The 20,060-nt window shown below is 39.2% G+C and overlaps 1 protein-coding gene across 5 annotated transcripts in view; it reads left to right on the top strand.

The window, feature by feature from the left end:
• KIF2A (kinesin family member 2A) overlaps window positions 1-20,060 on the top strand; it is an 86,356-nt gene that overhangs the window by 45,509 nt on the left and 20,787 nt on the right. For all 5 annotated transcript variants that reach the window (XM_054033036.1, XM_054033034.1, XM_054033035.1 and 2 more), the window contains exons 9-15: window positions 304-466; window positions 7,350-7,440; window positions 7,666-7,729; window positions 9,035-9,126; window positions 9,342-9,484; window positions 10,256-10,460; window positions 11,501-11,611. In XM_054033036.1, the coding sequence (XP_053889011.1) occupies window positions 304-466; window positions 7,350-7,440; window positions 7,666-7,729; window positions 9,035-9,126; window positions 9,342-9,484; window positions 10,256-10,460; window positions 11,501-11,611 (869 nt within the window). The remainder of the gene's footprint in view (window positions 1-303; window positions 467-7,349; window positions 7,441-7,665; window positions 7,730-9,034; window positions 9,127-9,341; window positions 9,485-10,255; window positions 10,461-11,500; window positions 11,612-20,060) is intronic.

Here is a 20,060-nt window from a genome sequence, read left to right as displayed (position 1 = left end):
AAGCGGTTATTCTTTCAAGTGATACTAGAAAGGTGCTCAGAAACTGCATTTTCAAAACTTTAGTAATTTGTATAATCACTAGGACTCCATGATGGAATTACACACTTACAGATCATAATGTGCCTGATTTTTTTTAAAATGTAGGGATCAGAAGCCGAGATCCATGACATCACATTTACTTGGAGCAGTTTCATTACCTTGGACATTGTAAGAATGTAGATGACCAAATGGTGTAAAAGTTAATATGCATAGATAGTGTGTATATATAGATACATATTTATATATCAATCATTTATTTTATAGAAACTGTAATGAAAGACCTTGATGTAATCACAATTCCTAGTAAAGATGTTGTGATGGTACATGAACCAAAACAAAAGGTGGATTTAACAAGGTACCTAGAAAACCAAACTTTTCGCTTTGACTATGCCTTTGATGACACTGCTCCTAATGAAATGGTTTACAGGTATGTGTATACACTTTTTGTGACTATTTTCCTATTTCTTTTCACTTTCTGTATTCTTGGGCTTATCCTTGACCCTAGATATTACTCCTCCTCCTCTAATTGGTCTTCAAATCTGTTTGCCACTTCCATAGCTTTGCCCATGTATATTTTTCCTTTAACTCAATTTGTGCTGAATTCATCTCTTCCTTAAACTCCACTTGCCGAGAGTATTGTAATTCTCTGCCCTTCCTCAAATCCCACCTTTTTAGACCAGGATGTTGCTTCCTCTCTTCTCATGCATGCAGTATGTGACCTCATGAACCCTTTCATCAGACCAGTCTGTTGGCCCTGTGGTCACTTCAGGATCCAGTTAAAAATCACCTTACATATTTTAAAAGCCCTTTATTGATGCGACTTGGAGCATAACTATGTCTTTGCATGTTTCTTTTTCTATTTCTTTTACCAATCCCTCCCTTCATCCAGTGCTAGCCTCTGTTCTGTCCCGGCACCGTGCCTGCCCTGTGGGAACCTTCTATCTGTAGTGCACACTCTCTCGAACATCTTGCACCCTATTTAATAATCTACATTTCTCCAATCTCTGTAAATCTTTAATCTCACTTTTCCGTTGGTATTATTTCTCTCTTATCTTTGTAACTGTACTGTTTAACTCTGAAAGGAGTTTTAAGTTTGTATGAAAGTTTGTGTATTTAGATCCTCATGCATGGTTTCTTTCATAAAACTTAATAAAAACTGCTTGCATATATATAATACATACATGCATGCGCACACCCACTCTTATATTGAAACAATAAATCTCAGATCTCTTTTATGTTAACAGAGGTTTCTCTCTTCCCTTCATACAACGTAGTAGTGTGTTTTCTTCCATATTTTTTTCTTATTTGGGAGGATAATCAAATTTAGCTTTCCCATTAAAGAAGTATTTGAAACAAGATATGGGGATCGATATGAAAATCCAGAGGTGGATAAGGAATTGGTTAATGGGGAGAATGCAGCGGGTCGTATTAAAGGGTGAACTGTCGGGTTGGAGGGAGGTTACTAGTGGAGTGCCTCAAGGTTCGGTTTTGGGACCCATTTTATTTAATCTATTTATAACTGACCTCGGGACCGATTGCAGGAGTGGGCTGATAAAGTTTGCGGATGATACGAAGGTGGGAGGCGTTGTAAATTCGGAGGAGGATAGGGATATCCTGCAGGGAGACTTGAATGAGCTTGTGAATTGGAGTATCAGAAATAGGATGAAATTTAATAGTAAAAAGTGTAAGGTAATGCATTTGGGGATGACTAATAACAATTTTAGTTACAAGATGGGGACGCATTGGTTAGAAGTAACGGAAGAGGAGAAGGACCTAGGGGTCCTCGTAGACCGCAGGATGACTATGAGTCGACAATGCGACGTGGCGGTGAAAAAAGCCAATGCTGTCTTGGGATGCATTAGGCGAGGTATATCTAGTAGGGATAAGGAGGTCCTGCTCCCGTTGTACAAGGCGCTGGTGAGACCTCACTTGGAGTACTGTGTGCAGTTCTGGTCTCCCATGTTTAAAAAAGATGAACTCAAACTGGAACGGGTGCAGAGAAGGGCCACTAGGATGATCAGAGGAATGGAAAACCTGTCGTATGAAAAGAGACTAGAGGAGCTTGGGTTGTTTAGTCTGACAAAGCGAAGGCTGAGGGGGGATATGATTGCTATCTTTAAATATATTAGAGGGATTAATACAAGGGAGGGAGAAGAATTATTCCAGCTTAGTACTAATGTGGATACGAGAACGAATGGATATAAACTGGCCGTGGGGAAGTTCAGGCTTGAAATTAGACGAAGGTTTTTGACCGTCAGAGGGGTGAAATATTGGAACGGCCTTCCGAGGGAAACGGTGGGGGCGACGGACCTGTCTGGTTTTAAGATTAAGTTAGATAAATTTATGGAGGGAATGGTTTAATGGTAAAACATAGTAGTCAAGGAAAACCAAACAATGGTAGGTAAATCGTATAATGGCTGACAGGGGTCAGGCTGGTGACTCTTGCCTATATGCTCGGGGTCTGACTGATCGCCATTTTTGGGGTCGGGAAGGAATTTTCCTCCAGGGCAGATTGGCCGAGCCTCTGGAGGTTTTTCGCCTTCCTCCGCAGCATGGGGCAGGGATCTCTAGCAGGAGGGTCTCTGCCGATTGAAGTCACCTAAAACAGGATTGGGGACTTCAACAGCAGAGTCCAGGGAAGGGGTAGGGACGGTTTTATGGCCTGCAGCATGCAGGGGGTCAGACTAGATGATCATAATGGTCCCTTCTGACCTTAAAGTCTATGAGTCTATGTATTTTAGTGCATTACCACCATTTAGTTATGTCACAAAGAAAAGAAGATTTAGTGTGATTAGTTCCAGTTTAATTCAGGATTTTAAATCCTCTCATATTTTTATACTGAAAGTTCTTAAATTTGGGAATCAGGAGTGTTCAGTTCTACTGCATAATCATCTATTTATCTTTTTTTTTTTTTTTTTTTTGATGACCTACTGCTATTGCAGTATTTCCTACATTCATGGCAGTCAGGCTAATGTCATCTTTTTAAATATATAAAAGAAAAGTTATATATCATCTTAGTTTTGAACCTGATGTTTCTTCTGGATTTTCAGGAAGGACTAATCTTTGTATTTCTGAAAGCCTAGGATTGCATTTAAGGAACATACTAAGAGTAAAGTTGGAGTATATTTGGGCTTGGTACCATTTTAGCTCTTGAACTGTCAATGACTTATTTTATTAAACATTTCTTAAATATATTGTTTCTGCCTTGTATTAAAACACAATGTATGTTGCATAGACTGAATTGAAGTATATATTATCAAGTCCATTTATATGGCGAGCTATTTGTGCATATTCTCAGGCTAGACAGACAATATATTTTTTGTAATAGATCATAAATATAAAAGATACAACTTCCAACCTATGGTAAATGTCCCCCATATAACTCCATCTGAGAAAACAGGTTGAAGTAAATGTGCCAGAAGAAAAAAGATGCTGCAAATACATTGTTAGGTGTAAACAGTCTTGGAGGAAAAAATGGACTCTGTTGCAGTGTCTTCCTTCAGGCTCTCCTGTGCCTTGGAGGTTTTCATGAAGTAATATTCTCTGTAACAAGTAGCCAGGGGAGGGGAAATAATATTGTTATCACTTAAAAGGAAAGTTTGTGACCCCATTTCTGCATAGTTAGTGTCCCCTAGCAAATTAAGTATACTCCAGGAATCTTCAAGCTTTTCCTATCTAATCTAGGGTTTTCTTTTTCTAAAGCACTGTCTCTGGCATTTGTGACCTCTTCAAAACCTCTAGAGAGTTAGTGCTTTCTTCTGACGAAAGAGTGAAAGAAATTGGAATCATCTTCCATGTTTAGTTAATCTTGGAGGTCTAATTCAGGAAGAGCATACATAAGCAGAGGAATTACTATATTAAATAGACCAACGGTTCATCTGTTCTAGTATCCTGCTTCTGGCAGTGGCCAATGCTACCTCCTTGGGAAGATTATAAAAGCCTCCTATAATACACGTAGCCAATTGTGCAATATTGTATCATTAATATGAGGAATTTCCCTCCAAGGCTGGTTGAGTACCAATTTGTGCTTAAGTAACAAGATGGAGAGATCTTGTTTCTTTGGTTTTGGCTAATATAACTTAATTATCTGGGCCATAGGTGCTGACTTCCCCTCTGCCTGGTGGGTGCTGGACCCTGGCCCTGCCCCTTCCTGCCTATGCACGCCCTCACCTCACCCCATTCCACCCTTCCCCAAAGTCCCCGCCCCTTATAAAGCTTCTAGTTAGAAACCATTCTTCTTCTTCAAATGATTGCTCATCAGTTCCATGTAGGTGTGTGCATGCCATGTGCATGATCGTGGGAAGGTTTTTCTCTAGCAGTACCCGTCGGGTCATCTATGGAGCCCCCTGGAGTGGCGCCTTCATGCTGTGTATATAGGTTCCTGCTGCCTCTTCAGTTCCTTCTTACCGCCAGTGATGGTCGTTGAAGCAGCTCCTCTCTTGCATTAGCTAGCGATTTCCTAGTGGACTCTCCTTTTCACTCTGTAAAAGGTTTGAAAGTCTTAATGATAAAGTTATAGTTGATGATAAGTGTAGTAGTTAAATTTTAGTTGGGGGTTAACCTCCTCACTATTTTGTTCCCGTCCCGGGGACCGGAGCATGCCTTGGTCTTAAGGTTTCAAGCCATGGGGGTCCTGCCTGAAGCCCATGCCAAGGGGAGACCCACATGATTTCTGTCTAAAGTGTTTCGGAGAGGGACACCAGTCCAAGAGGTGTAAGATCTGCAGGGGTTTTAAACCCAGAACTAAGAAGGAGCGGGACTTTCATTGAAGCTCCTTCTAATGGAGTCAGCTCTTCAACCCCAACCGTCCCAGGCAGCTTTAACGTCTGAGCCACCTTATACAGTGTTTTATAAAGACAAGATGCAGTTGCGGCTGCACCTATCTGTTCCCCCTAAAGTAATCTCACAGTTTCATGGAAATTAAGATATCTTTCTACCAGTGTTCTTCCCGAAGTTGGACGCAAATGACCGGGAACGCAGGCTCCATTCCCAAGATGTTAGACAGGCTCTGGCTTTTTACACTGTTTAGGAAGTCGACGAAACTCTTCATTGCCATTGCTGAGAGAATGAAAGGGCTGCCGGTCTCATCCCAAGGAATCTCTTCTTGGATCATGGCCTGTATCAGGCCATGCTACAACCAGGCAAAGATACCAGCCCCAGCATTGACAGTGCACTCCGCGAGAGTGCAAGCTTCACCTGCAGCATTCCTGGCACAGGTCTCCATTCAGGACATCTGCAGGGCGGCGAAGTGATAGTCTGTTCATACCTTTATGTCGCACTATGCCATCACACAGCAGACTAGAGATGATGCCGCGTTTGGTAGAGCAGTGTTTCAGTGAGCAATTCAGTGAACTCCAATCCCTCCTCCAGGGGAGTGCTTGGGAGTCACCTACCTGGAACTGACATGGGCAATCCCCCCAAGAAAAAACTGTTATCTGCCTTTTGTAACTGTTGTTCTTCTAGATGCGTTGCTCCTGTCCATTCCAAGACCCACCTGCCTCCCCTCTGTCGGAGTATCTGGCAAGAAGGAACTGAAGAGGCATTGGGTCGGCAGGGACCTATATAAATGACCATGAAGGCGCCTCTCCAGGCGGCTCCAGAGCTGACCCGATCAGTACCGCTAAGGAAGAACCTTCCGATGATCATGCATGCGGTGCACACACACCTACTTGGAATGGACATGAGCAACACATCTTGAAGAACAACAGTTATGAAAGGTGGGTAACCATTTTCCCCACCCAAAGAAGCAAGATAATCTTTCATAGTTGATGCACAGAATGGGGGACAGCAATTACTCACATGCTCCATCTTAGGGAGTCTTGAGCTGACATCAGAACATTTGCATTCTAGTTATATCCTTGTACGGTGCTTAAAGAGAGGGACCCAGGTTTTCAGAATGTGCACATTCAAAAACACACATGCAGAATTACCATGAATAATGCAGTCCTGTGAACCATGTGCAGATCATGTGCTCGTAACACCATGAAAGCATCAGCTAAAAAACTGCTGTCTGAGTTACAAATAGTATTATTTGGGGTAAGAAATTAGAGCTTTTCTAAATTTAGCAAGTGTTCTTAAGCAGTACAGTTTTTTTTAGATACAGAGAATGGTGTTTTTTTTTTGTTTCTTTTTTTTTTTTTTTTTTTTTTTAAGTGGTGTTTTTGTAAGATCCTGAAATTGAGGGTGGGAGGAGAGAATATCTATAGATGGCTATTCCCAGGATTTGGTGTTACTGCTCAATGCAGCTATGAGCTAAAAAGTTTACTTTTAAACTCTATTTAACTGTTCTGGTGCTTATTACACACTGTATAATTGGTAAGCTCTTTTCCATTGAGCTTATCCTGTGCCCAAATCTACTCCGTTATAAGGGCTTAGTCTTCTTTTATTAATGTAGGTCTCCGTTTTATGGTAAATTAGGTTGACAATAATTGGAGTTCTGAAAATAGTCTTTTCAAAAGGGATCACTATCCTATGACAAACAAAGAATTTATGCCCTCTAAATATAGCAAATTATGTATTTTTCAAGAATACTTCCTCACTGATCCTTTATAATCTAAACTTTAAAATGCTTATGCTCTTTCCTTCTGTGAGTTGTCTTTTTACCCATGGCAGGTAAAAAACAACTGAAACAAGAAAATTTCAGTGGCCTTCCCTTAAACTTAGGAAACCTGTGTACTTAGGTATTTGCCTGGACAAACACCTTGTGTATCTCTAATAGTCACTTAATATACAGTCACCCCTTCCCCCCCAGAGTGCAAATTAATTCCGTTCTAAACACAATTTTCATCTAAAGTGACTCCTATATTTTTTCTACTGATGGGAGTATTGCTGTGTCATGTCTGATTTGGTTGTTGTAGAAGAGGGAGGATAATGTGTGACTATAGTTTTGTTTTGCCATGTCTCTTGGCTATGGAAGTATCTATTAGAGAATTCAACTGCAAAGAAGTTGTTAGGGGTTTGGAGAGCTTGCAAAATCTCCCTTGGAGCTCCTGCTTAAGTATTGGTTACTAGGCAGAAAACATGGTGTGACTGTTACATTTGACTAGGGATTTATATCAGAAATTACTCTATTAATGAAAATCCACTGTCAGTATACATAACTACAATAAACTGTTTAAAAGATTATTTTAATCCTTTGATTTAGACAGTCATTCCTAGCTTAACTTTCGAACAGTAACTTATTGAACAAATACTTAGGAAAATGTTTAGGAAAAAAAATGTTGAGTTCTTGGGGGGAAATGTTGGATTTACATTTAATTCTGTTAAACTTCAATGAAAAATGTCTAATACTTCTGCTTTTTTGATTTAAGGTTTACAGCTCGACCATTAGTGGAGACCATATTTGAAAGGGGAATGGCCACATGTTTTGCATATGGGCAAACAGGCAGTGGAAAAACCCATGTAAGCAATTCTTTTAAGCTCAATAACACAATGTATCCACAGTACAATTTTTTGTCAACACATTCACTTAATTGGTTCACTTATTAAATAACCAGACTTGTAGAAGAGCTCTGTGAAGTTTGAAAGCTTGTTCCTCTCACCAACAGAAGTTGGTCCAATAAAAATATATTACTTCACCCAACTCGTCTCTCTGATAATAAATATGTTCTGCCATTTTTATTTTAGACTATGGGTGGTGACTTTTCAGGAAAGAACCAAGATTGTTCTAAAGGAATTTATGCACTTGCAGGTAAGTAATCAGGTGCGTGCATGTATTTTCTTACGAGTTGCTGGAGATAAACAGATAGTAGAAAAATCTAGTTTACCCATTTTAATTTAAGTGCCTGCATATTTTGCATTGTTATAGAAGGGAGGCACCAATAGCTTTTAAGCTTGTAAACTTTATTTACTTCAATATATGTATCAGTGTACTTAAGAAAGTATAAATGACTGAGGAATTGAACTTCCCATTTGTGGGGGCTTCTGTAACTCTCCAAAATATTTTGCTAGTTTTAACTCCAAAAGGAATTCTTAAGACAAATATACCAACTCCTGAAAAGAATGTGTAGGAGTACCTGGCCATCCTGCTCTGTCAATCTCTAAGGGAGTCCATGCCTCCTAGCTGTCACACACTTAGAACAATAATTTGTAAAAGGGGGAAACTAGCTGTCTCTAGAGCTTCGGCCTTCTGGGTTGAACAGTATTTTGTCATCGGGGCTCAGGCCCTCAAGCATGGCGATGCACCCAAATAGTACATGGGACTCTGGCCCTCAGGCCGGGCAGAACAGTGAATAATCTAGGGGCCCAGGCCCTCAGGTAGGGCAGAGCAATAAAGGGTTTAGGGTCCTAGCTCTGGCAGATGGTAGACTAACACAGGTCTCCTGGCTTAAGGTGGGGAAGCTGCCACCCCAGAGATAGGGTAGTAGGAGGACCTGGGCCCACCATACTTCACCGGGTCCCAGCCCTGGGTCCGAACAGTGGCGGACTGTTCTGCCACTAGGTCGGCAGGGATCCGGCCGCAACACATTGGTCTGGGTTCAGGCAGCAAAGCAGCTGGACTATTGTTGGCTGTTCCTGGGCTACTTCCTACCCTCCCTTTGGGGTGTACCTAAATCCTGGGATCATCTTCCATCTCCCCAAGGTACACCACCAGTGGCAATCCCGGTAGCTCTGGTGAGTCTTCGGGACAGTGGTGGTTTTCTGCACGCTCCTGCTCCAGCAGCAGGTTGGAAGTATATGTCTTCCTCAGCATCTCCAGCTCAACTGAGCTGCAGGGCCCACCTTTTGTAGTTCCTGTTCCTGTCCCGCCCCTCTGCTTCTGGTGGAGTGGGCATGGCCTTCCAAGTTCTGCCCACCAGGGGGCATATGGCCATTCCTCCCTGTCAATCTCTGAGGGAGGCAATCCCTCCTCACTACAGAATGGAATACCTGATTATAGTTGTAACATGTATGCGAGAGAGACATGTGAATAAGACAGACAATTGTGTATTTAAAGATTCTTGACTAGATGAAAATGCATAACTAGATTTCTGTATATTTGAAAATTTATTCACAGCTCGAGATGTCTTTTTAATGCTAAAGAAGCCAAACTATAAGAAGTTAGAACTTCAAGTATATGCAACATTTTTTGAGATTTACAGTGGGAAGGTAAGTGCAAGTTCTTGATTTGGGAAAAATATCTTCAGAGAACACATAAGGGTTCTGAACAGAACACAGAAGGATTTCTCATTTTATTTTCATATGGATATTTACAGCATTTTTCTAATCACTTGTTTGGCTGAATTATTCTGAATTTTATTATTATTATTTAGAATTAAGTGTGTCCTAAAGACCTCTTATTATACCTAATTTTTTTTTTTAAGGTTTTTGACTTGTTGAACAGGAAGACCAAATTAAGGGTGCTGGAGGATGGTAAACAGCAGGTCCAAGTGGTGGGATTACATGAACGGGAGGTTAAATGTGTTGAAGATGTACTCAAGCTTATTGAAATAGGCAACAGCTGCAGGTATCTACTATGTTTTTAGTTTTTCAGTGTAAATTACAGTGAATCAGAACACTTTTGCCATAATAAGACTGTGTGTTTGTCCTTTCAAAGTCTTAGCTTTCTACACTGTACAATACAGCTTTTCTTGAGCTGATTGACTACAGTTGTGCTGTTGCCTTCCTTTTGGATAAAAGTTGTTTGGTTATCTACATCTGCCAAGAGGAGTTGAGATGAATGTTCTGTGTGCTGTGAACTGTATGTATTTATGTAACCAGCTTACTGTCTTAATGTCACATTGTTAATATTCTGGAATACTGACAGATTTTTAGGTTTTAAAAGCCAGCATACAGTTAAGAATCTCTGTCATATAACATAAATGTAACATTTTTTTTTTTTTTTTTAAATCCAGCCTTACTGTGTTTAAAAAATAGTCTTTTGCCATGATTATTGCTCTCAAAAGATTAAAATGTTCTTTCTAGGATCCAGTCTGATTATACATTTGGGGGGTGGGGAGAGGGAAAAATGCTTGGATACTGCTCTCTCTTTCATGCTTGCGCTCTCCCCCCTTTTTCCTGGTAGACGAGATGGAGCAGTATATGTAATTTTACTGTTTTTTTGTCAAGTTGTATTTTGGTGGTATCCACAACGTGCTAGGCACTATCAACACTTGTCTTCCCTGCCCTGAAGAGCTAACTTACAGGATGTTTCAGTGTGTGTGGTCCTTCATGTGCACTAAATAGTTTTCTCCTCCTTCCCCCCCCCCCTTTTTTTTTTTTTTTTTTTTTTAAAAAGAACATCTGGTCAGACATCTGCAAATGCACATTCATCTCGGAGCCATGCAGTGTTTCAGATTATTCTCAGAAGGAAAGGGAAACTGCATGGTAAATTTTCTCTGATTGATTTGGCTGGAAATGAAAGAGGAGCAGATACTTCCAGTGCTGATAGGCAAACACGGCTGGAAGGTGCTGAAATTAACAAGAGCCTTTTAGCACTCAAGGTAAATAAAATTCACTCAATTCTATTTGAGCAGATGGAAGTCTGCTCATTTATTATTCTTCATATAACCAAAAAAAGTCTCTAATAAGATGAGTGTTTGTGTAGGTAGGTCTTGTCCACTAAATTGATAAATTGATTGCTACGACATTTAAAATGTTTCCTCTAAATGCTTAAGCGGACACTTGTACTATAGTTCTACTTGTTAATTATTGTGTAACAAGCATGACATAGAACATAAAATTACTTGGTAATATGGTATAAAGATTTTCTTAGCATAAGCATGGGATGGCAACATTATTACCAAGTGACATTTGGGGGCTAGATCCACAAAGGGATTTCATGCCTAAATCCAACATTTAGGGGCCATTGAGATCCTCAAAACTCTTGCATAGCTGCCACCTAACCTTGAATGCACTGAATTCCCTAGAACTCCAGATTCACAATCCTAACATGTTTCCTTGCTAGACCACGCTTCCTCCACAAAGTACAGTTATGTGCTTGTCTTTCAACGCATAACTACAGTGCTGTGATTGTGAACTTGGGGACTAAAGATTTGGCTGCCCTTGACCTGGAGATGTAATTTCTAGCTAAGGTTTACATGTGTACGCTAGATTTGATCAAGCATGCTAAAAATAGTTGCATGCGTGATAGCTGCGGCAGCTTGGATGGCAGAATGAGCTATCCATCTTAGTACCTAGGGTAGCAGGTGGGATTATACTCAGGGCGGCTATCCTGTCATGCTGCTTGTGCTGCCACTGCTATAATGCTATTTTTAGTGTGTTAACTTGATCAAAGCTAGTATGCATGTCTGCCTTCGATGAAAATTACACCCCCAACTTGAGTGTATACAAACCGTTAGTATTAATTCTGAACTTCCTTCATTACATTAATTGAAGGTGGATGCCTAATATTAACTTAATTTTAATTTAAAGTACAGCAACATATCATCCTGTGCTTATATTTTCTGTATGTGGATTGCATTTATATTGTAATATTTTTGCTTTGATTATGAGGAGAACATAAACTTGTTTGTTCTTTCAGGAGTGCATTAGAGCCTTAGGCCGAAATAAACCTCATACTCCATTCAGAGCAAGCAAACTTACTCAGGTGCTAAGAGATTCATTCATAGGAGAAAATTCCCGTACCTGTATGGTAAGTTTGTTTATTAGATTGTAAGTGATATATTTATAAAGAGAACAGGAACTGCCTATTAATGATCTGATGGTTAGTCTTGGTAACTTGCTACCAAGAGTGTAGATTTAAAATTTTTATTTAAAGTTAATGTTTAAAATTAAATGTACACAAGTTAAGAGGGAAGGTACTGTAATCTGGGGTCTGGCTTGTGTTATGAGGGATTACAGGTATCAGTTACAAGGATGAAGAGTTACATACATATCACATAACCAGAATAGACCCAGATAGGGGTGTGGGGTTTTTTAAAGCATCAGTGGATAAGTGGGCTCAGGTACGTCACCCATGGAATGTATATTAAACTTGATTGTATCCAACATATGGCATGACACTTAGAGATCATCTTTCCTCCCCTTTTTCCTTCTCCCCAGCCAGATATCTTCATTGTGTATGTGTTTGGCAGTAGTACCAGAATCTTGGAAAAGATGGGGGGAAATGCATGAGAGTCTCTGACCTGACAAAAAGATAAATTCAGAGTTTGGTATCAAGTACTCAGACTGTAGGATAGTCTGCTTGGAGGTGAAAGGGATTAGAGAAGTTAGTATAGGAGAATTAAAGAAGGGGATAGAGACATACATACATCAATGTGCAATATCATTACCCAGCAATCATTCTGAAAAGCAAGACTTGTTCTGCCAAATTGGCAGAGGGAACAGATTAGGAGAACCAAAGGTTCTCTTTAACTTTCAAGTGCAGTTCTACTGTGAAATCGATTTTAGTAAAAATGGACATTTTGTGTTCCATAACGGTTCTCTCTCAATAACTTCTGGATCAAACATTGAATTTATAAATGGAAATGTGGTAGTCTTCTTCCCCCCCTCCTGCCCCCCCCAACCTCCTCCAAACAGCCGACTCAACTAATTTCACCCAGAATCAGAAAGCTGAACTGTGTTCTTTCTGGCTTGTGCATGAGCACTAGTAATAAAGATTCTGCAACTTAGTCTTCCATTACTTTTGCCTGTTTTCCATGAGCAGAAATTGGCCCTACAGTTAGTTTCTTTTAACATGTTTTATTACTAGTGCAAAGCCAGAATAGACCAAACTCACTTTGCCATAGCTGTATTAGATCTGCTGTGGTAACAGTGGTGAAAACTTGTTTAAATCAAAAATAGTAAACAGATAGGAATATGAATACATGCAGGAATTAGACTAATTGAATCAGAGTGCAGTTCTGATTAAAATCATACCACTTTTTGAATACTACATAGATATCTGTGTATTATTTTCCTGATTTCCCAGGTTGAATTTGCTTAATTTTTATAATTTTTGACATCTATGAGAAGAATTTACTATTTTTATTTATTTATTACATTGAGAATTGCGTTGAGAATGCTGGAGTGGTCCTTATGATTCTTTGATCAGTTCTTTGTGCTTTAATTATGGATGAAACATTCATTTTTTTTTTAATTTCAGAAATATGTTCACTGTAAAATGAGCTTCTGAATGTGGGGGTGTGGAAATTTGACTGCATGATATTTTTTGTTTGTTTTCCAACCACATAATTACAGTATTCCCATAATTAGGAATGTGAAGACCCTTTCATTATAAGCCACATATTTTTCAGGCACTTAACTTTTTATTTTGAATTTTCTCATGCTTATTGTCAACCTAAAGACAAGATGTTGGGTTTTGGAGTATTTTTTGTGTATGTAAGTTTAAACAAATATTTTTGGCCGTGGGTTTTTTTTAAGACCGCAAAAAATGTTTTGTAGCAGTTATGTCTTGTATGCTGTTTTTGCATTTAGATTATCTTTTTTTAAAAGATTTATTTTTAAAATTCTGTATGATTGATTGTGGAAACATTTGTAGAAACCAGGTTTATAAGCAATTGGAAAATTACTCATTTTTAACAAAGCAGAGAAATGGGAACATTTCAGATATGTACAAATTGCACCACTTGTGAAGGAACATATTATCAAATATAGTTTAAGATAGTTAGGTCAGACCAGTCAGCTGTTCAGCACCTCCACAAACCCTAGTCAGCCTTTCCTACCCTCGAAACAGTCTTTCTGTTTCTTCTGACCCTCTTACTCCCCAACCATTGATGTTATGAATTAGATCAGGGATTCTCAAACTTAATTGCACCGTGACCCCCTTCTGACAACAAAAATTACTATACGACCCCAGGAGTGGGGACTGAAGCCCGAGCCCACCAGAGCTCCACTGCCCTGTGGGTGGGGGGGCCAATTCCAAAATTGGGTGTGGCCTAAACTGAAGCCCAAGGGCTTCTGCTCCATCTGGGGTCCTGTAATCTGAGCACAGCCAACCAGGGCTGAAGACGCTGGGCTTTGGCTTTCATCCTTGGCCCCGGGCCCCAGCAAGTCTAATGCCAGCCCTGGTGACCCCATTAAAACTGGGTTGTGATCCACTTTGGGGTCCCGACCCACAGTTTGAGAATCGCTGAATTAGATCATGTCATTGATGACACACTCAGTTCAGATTTCACATGTGCTAGTCTAATACATCAACTTAATGTACTGTGCTCTACTGGAAGTGCAAAACTGAAACTGATGCAGAGAATGTAGCAAAGGACATGCCAGTCTTGAGAAACATCTGATGCCGTCTTTCTTCTTACCCCTATATTTTAAAATGGCATTGCAAAGGATGCAACAAACTTGCAGACCTTTCTGCTAAAACTGTGTACACTGCTGTTTTCAGAATTTACACTTTCAAGCACAGTGTGTTCTATGTAAAGGGCGTAAAGTCCTAGTGTGTGGAAAAAATGTGAGTATGCAATGTAATGACTGCATTTATTTGACTGTAGAATACCATGATCGTGTGTGTCCTTGTCTTTTTATTTTATTTTATTTTATTTTATTTATTTAATTTATTAAAAGAAGGAACTTCTAAGAACTGCTAGAGCAACTTCGTGATTATTTTACACACACAGATGTCAGGAACTTGTAAGTTATGGTTCTCATCATAACTACAACTCTGATTAAAACTTTAGTATATGTGCAAAGTTAACACCTTATGCGGTATATAAGCTAGAACACATGGGTTGTCCGCTAATACAAACACACCTTTGATTTGCTGAGGCATAAGATTTCAAATCTTTTTAGCCTTAGAATATGGATTTTTTTTTTAAACAAAAAGTAAATACTTTAAAAGAAAATAGTCTCATTTTATTGATCATGTAAAATACTTTATCAAAATTTCACTCCCCCCCCCCCCCCCCGCCCCCAATTATCCTGTCTTTTGGCAGTGAGAGGATCTTTTCTTGTAAGGAGATTTGTTTACAAGAGAAATAAATCTGTCTCAAATGTTCTAATTTGCCATTAGAGTTCAAAACATTTTGCAAATGTGGGTTGTGTATATATTATCCATAAACTTCCATCTTAAGGAACATCTTGTATGTACGTGAATTCAGGTTCTTGAAATGTGCTAGTGCATACCCACTAGTTCATTTTTTCTTGCACAAATCAGCTTTGGAGGGCTGTTTTTTGAGCCTGAAAAGCTCTTTACGATGAATTCATGGATTGTTTTATCCAATTGTCCTTTTATAGTTTATTAGGTTTTCTGTTATAATTTTTAGTATTAAGCCTTAATAGGCCTAGTGTTTAAAATGTTCTCTACTGTATGTAGGAAATCAGAATATGATCCAGAAGCTTCAAGAGTTGAAAAAAAGATGTTCAATGTGGACAATTATGAGTGGGACCTGTTTCGCTATAAAGAAAGCCACAGATGTAAGATCTGCTTAAAGATATTGTTTTGAGCTATCAGAGCTCGGAAGGAGAAGTTGCAATCTTACCTTGCGACCCTCTGAGAAGCAGAACTCTGGTTTGCTGGCACAGTACCCTTTCTAGTTTTCTTGAGGTACCTTGAGTATGTGGAAGTTAGAAACATCCAACAAAATCTTCAGCTTCAAAGGAGCATCAGCATAGCTCCAGACTTTTAGTAAGGGCATCCTCTTTGAGTTTGTAAATACTGTATTATTGCTAATCTAAGTGGTATATTGAGGGATGTGTGTGTATAAACATAAGTATATATTGTTATGATTGTTATTAATCATAGTATGTGAGAGAGCATTGGAATGTAAAGCTGTTTTCCCTGGCTTTTGACTGCTCTAGAAGTTGTACTGGTTAAATCACAACGAGATATGCTTATGGGACTGTCTGGATTAGGATTTAAAGGTGTAATGTTAGCATGTTTTAACTAACGTGTGCTAACATGTTTGAAAAGACTAGTGTATATAAGGCTCACTGCCTTTAATGTGTATTAATTGCTGTTCACATTAAAGCCACCACTGTAATTTAACTTGTTAATATGTGTTAAAGTAGCATGCCTTCACTGTGATAGACTTTTAAAATGTGTGTACAGTATTAGCACGAGGTCATGGTTGCAGAACAGTATTTCCACTAACACTGGGTAACATATTGATTACAAATGTTAAGGGCTAAATATTTGAAGATCCTGAAATAAGATGTATTAGGTAATGAGTCAAAAACCAGCGATACTCCTGGCTCTTACTGCTAATTTAATAAAAACATTAGAGAAAAACTCTGCTACAAAAATTTCACATTGCACTGTATTTTTAAATAAAGCCAGAATGGAGATTTAAAAAAAAATCTCATCTACCGCTTCTTAAAAAAATCTGAAAGCAATGTTATGGGTGATATTTAAATGTATCAGAAGCCAGTAAATTGAAAAGTTTTATAGTTCTAATTATGCCACATTGCAAAAATATTACATCAAAGCAAATTAACTATAAGAAGTACAAAAAAAGTTAGGTTTATGCAATGATGCAAAGTTAGTTGCTGTGGGAATATTTGAATTGACTGACTTCTGTGTTTTAAGTCTTAGTGTTGCATTAACATAGTTGTTTGCCCTTTATCTCCTGTATTTATAAAAGCAAGGAAGCAGAGCATTAATTGTTAATGTATAGTCAAACAAATTTGACTGTAAATTCAAATTAATACAGAGGAGCATTAATTTGAATGTGCAGTCCGCACATTCTATTCATACGTTGCATTTGTTGAGCTGCTGTAACGCTTCAGTGTAGGCACTTACTACAGTGATGGGAGGGGTTCTCCTATTGCTTTTGGTAATCCACATATCTGAGAGGTGATAGCTAGGTTGACAGAAGAATTCTTCTGTTGACCTAGTGCTGTTTACACTGGGGATTAGGTTGATTTAACTGCATCTCTCAGGTTGTGAATTTTTCACACCCCTGAGAGACATAACTATACCCATGTAACTTTTCAGTGTAGACCAGCCCACTCCAGTGTGGGGAGCTCAACGTTATCCTTACAAACCTGATGGAGCCCCCCCTTTGAGCCTCTTTCGGAGTGATGTTTACTCTTGTACTCAAGATGGCTGTTTTAGTTACCATTACATCAGTTGGAACTGAACTCCAAGCTCTCGTAGTTAACCCTCCTTACACATCCATTCACAGAGATATGATGGTATAAAAACTTCATCCCAAGTTGATTCCCAAAGTTGTGTCAGTCTTTCATTTGACCTAATTTATCCATTCCCCTTCTCCCTCCAAGACTCCATACCTTTCAGGGGGAGAGAGAATTCCATAACTTGGGAGGGCCTTATAATATACTAACTTGACAGAACAAACCCTTTTAGGCTGTCTTCCCCCCCCACACCCCTTCTTTTTTTGCCATCTCCTCTCAAGAGAATTTCAAAATGGATTACACAGTGTATATCTGTCTGCTATTATATGATCGTATGGCTGAAATATATACCATTTTCTTCACAGATTTGCGCTCACTCCACTAGAGCACAAGCAGCATCCTCTCCATGCTTTAGGATTTCTGTGTCTGAAATTTGCAAGGCAGCTACGTAGAGTTAATCCTCTTAATTTCATTAAATGCTATGCCCTTAACCTGGCTGATAGAGCAGTGTCAGTTGTTTTAGTTAAGTGACAGTCAGAACTCCTCAATCCCACCTAGAGTGGGATCCACACAGACACATACTTGAAGCAAAAAATGCTTACCTTTATAGTAACTGGTTTTTGAGATGTTTGTATGGATCCCATGATGTGCTGTCCATCTCTGCTTTCCCACAGTCTTCTTATCTGGGATTCTGAAATAGTGAGGGAGCTGAGGGATTGCGGAGGCACATATACAGTGTGGATGGGGCCCAACACACACTGCTCTTCAAAATATTCTGATTTTGCTGTGCTCATGGAGCATGTGAGCACCTAGAGTGGGATCTGCATGGGCAACAACATCTCAAAGAACCACTATTACTATAAGGTTTAAGTAACCATTCTTTTCATGCTTGAATAGCTCAGAAAAGACTGAACAGATTAAATTAGATTTTGTTTTGCAGTCCTCCGCTGAGTAAGACCAAGCTAAGGGTAACAGTTTAGGAAAATAAGACCCTGGTAAGAGACTTGGAACAAGCATGTCTTCTCCAGTGATATTTACTGTCTCCATAATGTCAGCCTGCTTCCAAATCAATGTGCAAAGATGGTTGTCGGTACATGGCAGGTAACTAGAGTGTCAAATTATAGCTTGCTAAAGTAATGAAACAATAGGCAGCAACAGGTGAATCATTCCTCTTGAGACCTGAATACATTATAAATATTTACAGAGCATCTTCTTTGGCGCTATATTAAACTAAGAACCTGTTGGTTTTGTCTATGTACCATGCATGTTATTTTGTAACTGAATGTCTTTGTCTCTCCCCTCTCATGTCTGTGTATCTCATTCATTTGTGATATGTGGATTTAGAAATACGGGGCTTTTGGTAATGATTTCAGGTTCATGTTTCCAAAGGAAATATAGAGCAGAATTGTTCTCCAAATGTAGCCATTCCAAAATGATAGGGAAAGGTTTTTATCCTACCAAAGAGTAGAGTGAAGAGGTGTAGTTCAGGAACAAAGACTCAAAACCGGTAACCTAATGGAGTGAGGAAAGGTGCCCGATGTTTTTAAGAAATCTGCTAACTTTTACCTGGAAAGTACTAGTGGGAACTTTTTTTGCAGTATTGGTCTCAGGATATTAGAAAGACAGCTACTGTGTGTAAGCTTGTCTTTCCCCCAGCAGAAGTTGATCTAACAACAGATATTACGTCATTGGCCTTGTCTCTCTAGTGGAAATTTTCAGTTATACCTAAATATTGCAGCATATGTAGTCCTCTGTCAAATACCTCCTGAATAGATTGATTTTAGTGAGTGAAAGAAAAACTAGAAGGTCTTGCTGTGTGTGATGTTATTGATGTCTTTTTCAGTCAGTACTCTTTAAGAATGGAATGTGTAAAGAAATGCAAAGCTGTATTTAGAACAGTGTGAATGATACAGTAGTACATTCACAAAATTCAGTTACTCAGCTCCCTTGAGGTATTGGAACAATTGTCAGGTGAGGGCTTAGTTTGAACACAACTTGATGCAAGCTAATGCCTGATACCCCCTTTACACAGTAATGGCTTTGCAAGGATTTAGAAATTTGCAGATCTTGTTTATTAGGTCCCATAGTAATTCATAAAGAAAAGCTTGTGGCAGTCATGTGATCTGTTTAAATGAATAATTTTTCTCTGCTTTTCTTAGCAACCAGTATGTACTAATATTAGAGGTTTAAATTTGGTGTGGGATAGCAGGACTCCCTAGACTTTTCCAGCCTTTCCTACCCCCATATTTTTCCATTCTCTGAAGTAGGAGAATTTCTTCTCAGGATGATTGCTTGCGCTCTTGTACAATACGCAATCTTCACTATACTACACTAATCTTCATCTGTTTCAAACTGCTGTTGTCTGGACTGGCAGAAAAATTTTACTGTGAAAGATTATAGACATAGTTGCCCTGAGTAGTCCCATGTTTACCTTTTCATGTGGCACTTGGAGGAGCAAACTAGATAATGTGGAAGAGCTAGGACACAGTTATGCCACTAGTACCTGATTTTAGCATAATTAAATTTACTGAATGTTCAAAAGATGCTGCGAGCTGCAGTATTTTACTTTGATACTAAATTTGAAATTGAAACAAGAGTAGGATCCAGACCTCTTTATTTGATACTTTGTTAGCAATATAAATTTATCTATAGATAAAGTTCCCAATTCAGGAAAGCATCTCTTTCAGGAAAGCATGTAAGCATATATTTAACTTTAAACAGGCACATGTGCGGTCCTGAATTGGGGGCCACAATGAATCCCTTAAATCCCTGTCAGGTCACACGAGTGCTGAAATGGAGAACAGTTCTTTGAGTAGCCATGTGTTCCATTTAGGTGTGTGTGTACCAGAGCTGGACAATTTTGCGTTGCTCTACCTGTGGAGGGGCGGTGCTCGTGCCTTGTGGCCATAGCCCCTCCCTGGCTATATGAGGTGGCACTGCCCCAACCTTCTTTAGTTCCTTTTTACTGCTCGGGGCTGGAGTCAGAGGTCTGTGTGGTCTTAACCTCATAACTTCTCCCTATTTTAGTGTTTTTTCTAGTTGTATGTAGTTAGTAGTACCCTTAA

The sequence above is a fragment of the Malaclemys terrapin genome, chromosome 6 (genome assembly GCF_027887155.1).
Source record: "Malaclemys terrapin pileata isolate rMalTer1 chromosome 6, rMalTer1.hap1, whole genome shotgun sequence".
Classification (NCBI taxonomy): domain Eukaryota; kingdom Metazoa; phylum Chordata; order Testudines; family Emydidae; genus Malaclemys; species Malaclemys terrapin.
This window is presented reverse-complemented; position numbering and strand designations above follow the sequence as displayed.